The sequence below is a fragment of the Cyprinodon variegatus genome, unplaced genomic scaffold, assembly GCF_000732505.1.
Source record: "Cyprinodon variegatus isolate N-32 unplaced genomic scaffold, C_variegatus-1.0 Scaffold45, whole genome shotgun sequence".
Classification (NCBI taxonomy): Eukaryota; Metazoa; Chordata; class Actinopteri; order Cyprinodontiformes; family Cyprinodontidae; genus Cyprinodon; species Cyprinodon variegatus.
The window spans coordinates 2,060,022-2,061,931 of NW_015150498.1; the positions used below are offsets into that span (position 1 = coordinate 2,060,022).

The 1,910-nt window shown below is 43.8% G+C and overlaps 1 protein-coding gene across 1 annotated transcript in view; it reads right to left on the minus strand.

Moving 5' to 3' along the window:
• Window positions 1–1,148, minus strand: part of LOC107081959 (slit homolog 1 protein-like) — a 57,852-nt gene extending 56,704 nt beyond the window's left edge. The window contains exons 1-4 of the mRNA XM_015370347.1: window positions 1,051–1,148; window positions 898–969; window positions 714–785; window positions 480–643 (exon numbers count right to left, since the gene is read on the minus strand). Of these exons, the coding sequence (XP_015225833.1) occupies window positions 480–643; window positions 714–785; window positions 898–969; window positions 1,051–1,148 (406 nt within the window). The remainder of the gene's footprint in view (window positions 1–479; window positions 644–713; window positions 786–897; window positions 970–1,050) is intronic.
• Window positions 1,149–1,910: the final 762 nt, after the last annotated feature.

A 1,910-nucleotide genomic window follows, 5' to 3' on the forward strand; every position in this document is an offset into this window, starting at 1 on the left:
TTAACATACGTCACGCACTCCGTTGCTCTTATTGGTTGTAGGTCTATCCAATTGAGTGCAGAGGCGTTTTTTTTCCTGGTTCGTTCGAAACACGCCCCATAATCACAGCTCTATAGAGCAGCATCAGACTCATATTCTGACTAGAATTGAGTAGGACTACGTCAGGCTAGGTACTAGCTGGCACGTCACCCAATCAGCTCCAAGTATTAAACTAAACGTCCCTCCTTTCCACCTACAGACTGAACGGCAGCCTTTCCAGGCTGATATCGTAGTCCTCAACGTAGTTAAAACCATATCAATCTGGCTACTAGGTTAGTGAAAGCTGCACTTTAAAGCTGAAATTCTGCAGTTGAATCACATCTGGTTTATTTTATATAAAATCCATTGTTGTGCTGTAAAGAGCCAAACATTTTTTTTGGTATTTAGGTTCTTTCGTGTACCTTTTCAATTCCTACAGATTGAACCTTTAATCACTGTACCTGGACAGGCGAAATTACTCTTACGCAGCTCTGCGAGGTTGAGGCCCCGCAGTGCTGGGGGAGAACTGCACTGAGTGTAGAGGCCCAGAGCAGACCGCTGACGGAGCCATGGGGAAAGCCAGGCCAGGTGACAGTCACAGCGCAGGGCGTTAGAGTGGAGACGACTGCAGAGAAAAAACTGGGTTTGAATGGTTCCCTGCAGATAGCATTAGGGAATGACAGGGGTGCGCTTACAAGGTGCGGAGTTTTGGCATGTGGTTAAAACTGGAGACTGGGATGGTGCTGATGTTGTTGTTGTTCAGGGTGCTGCATGGGAAAAATAAACAGTTGGAGAGTTTTAACACTAACCAGAGTCAGGGATTTAAAAACTTTGATAAAAACCTCCCAGGAGTACGTCTTCCACCTTTGGTATACTTACAGCACTTCCAAGGATCGCAGAGCTCTGAACGCTCCTTCCTCGATGCAGCTGATGTGGTTTTTATCCAGCTGACTGGTAATACAAACAGCACAGGTCATTCATTTTCTCAGTCATTTCACGTTGGATTTTGACCGAGCCAACATTTTAACTCACAGATTTTTGAGGTCTGTGGCTCCTCTGAACGCTCGCCTTGGGATGGCCTGGATGGCATTCTCACTCAGATCCCTGGAAAAGAACACTATCTGTATCATCTGTTTCTAATTTTTGAATTCCTTTCTTCTGAAATTCAGAAATGTTCACCTGTGACAGTTACTCTAAATGTTAAAGCTTAAAATCTTATAAAATTGCTGTCATATTGTTGAACATCAAATCCAGACACATCTGGCTTAGACCTCTGGAGGACATAGGGAGCCATTTTCATCATTCTGCTTCATTCTATTTCTATTCTCCTACTCTGCAGAATCTATTAGTTCAATCTCTAACGTTCTGCTCTCTCTGCTTTTTCTCATAGTAGCTTCATCTGGTCTGTTCCTGTTTAGCTGTGACTCCATCCTGGAGAAAAATATCAGCTCTGCTGCTGCCATCAACACCTTTTTTATATAGATGTTGGAGATCGGCCTGTTTTTCAGTGTAGTCCTGTTTCTCTGACTACGACTAACTGGATGTGCTCTCTTCATCCTCTGACATGGAAGCTGACTTGGAGCTCGTCTGCCTGGCTGTGTGTTTCCTGGACGGGGCCGCCTTTTATAGTTACGCCTTTTGTATCTCTGGTTCTGTCTCCTTGAACTCCAGTCAGTCTTGGCAAATGGCTCACACTGAACCTGGTTCTGCTGGAGATTTCTTCTAATTAAAAGGGAGTTTTCCTCTCCACTGTCTCTACATGCATGCTCAGTGTGAGGGATTGCAGAGTGTTAAATGGTCCTCGCAATCAGCTCGTTTTCCTTAGATAGAAATATGTTGAAGGATATGATTGTGTTACCTGTATAAATTAAACTGAATATTTTCTAATTGCA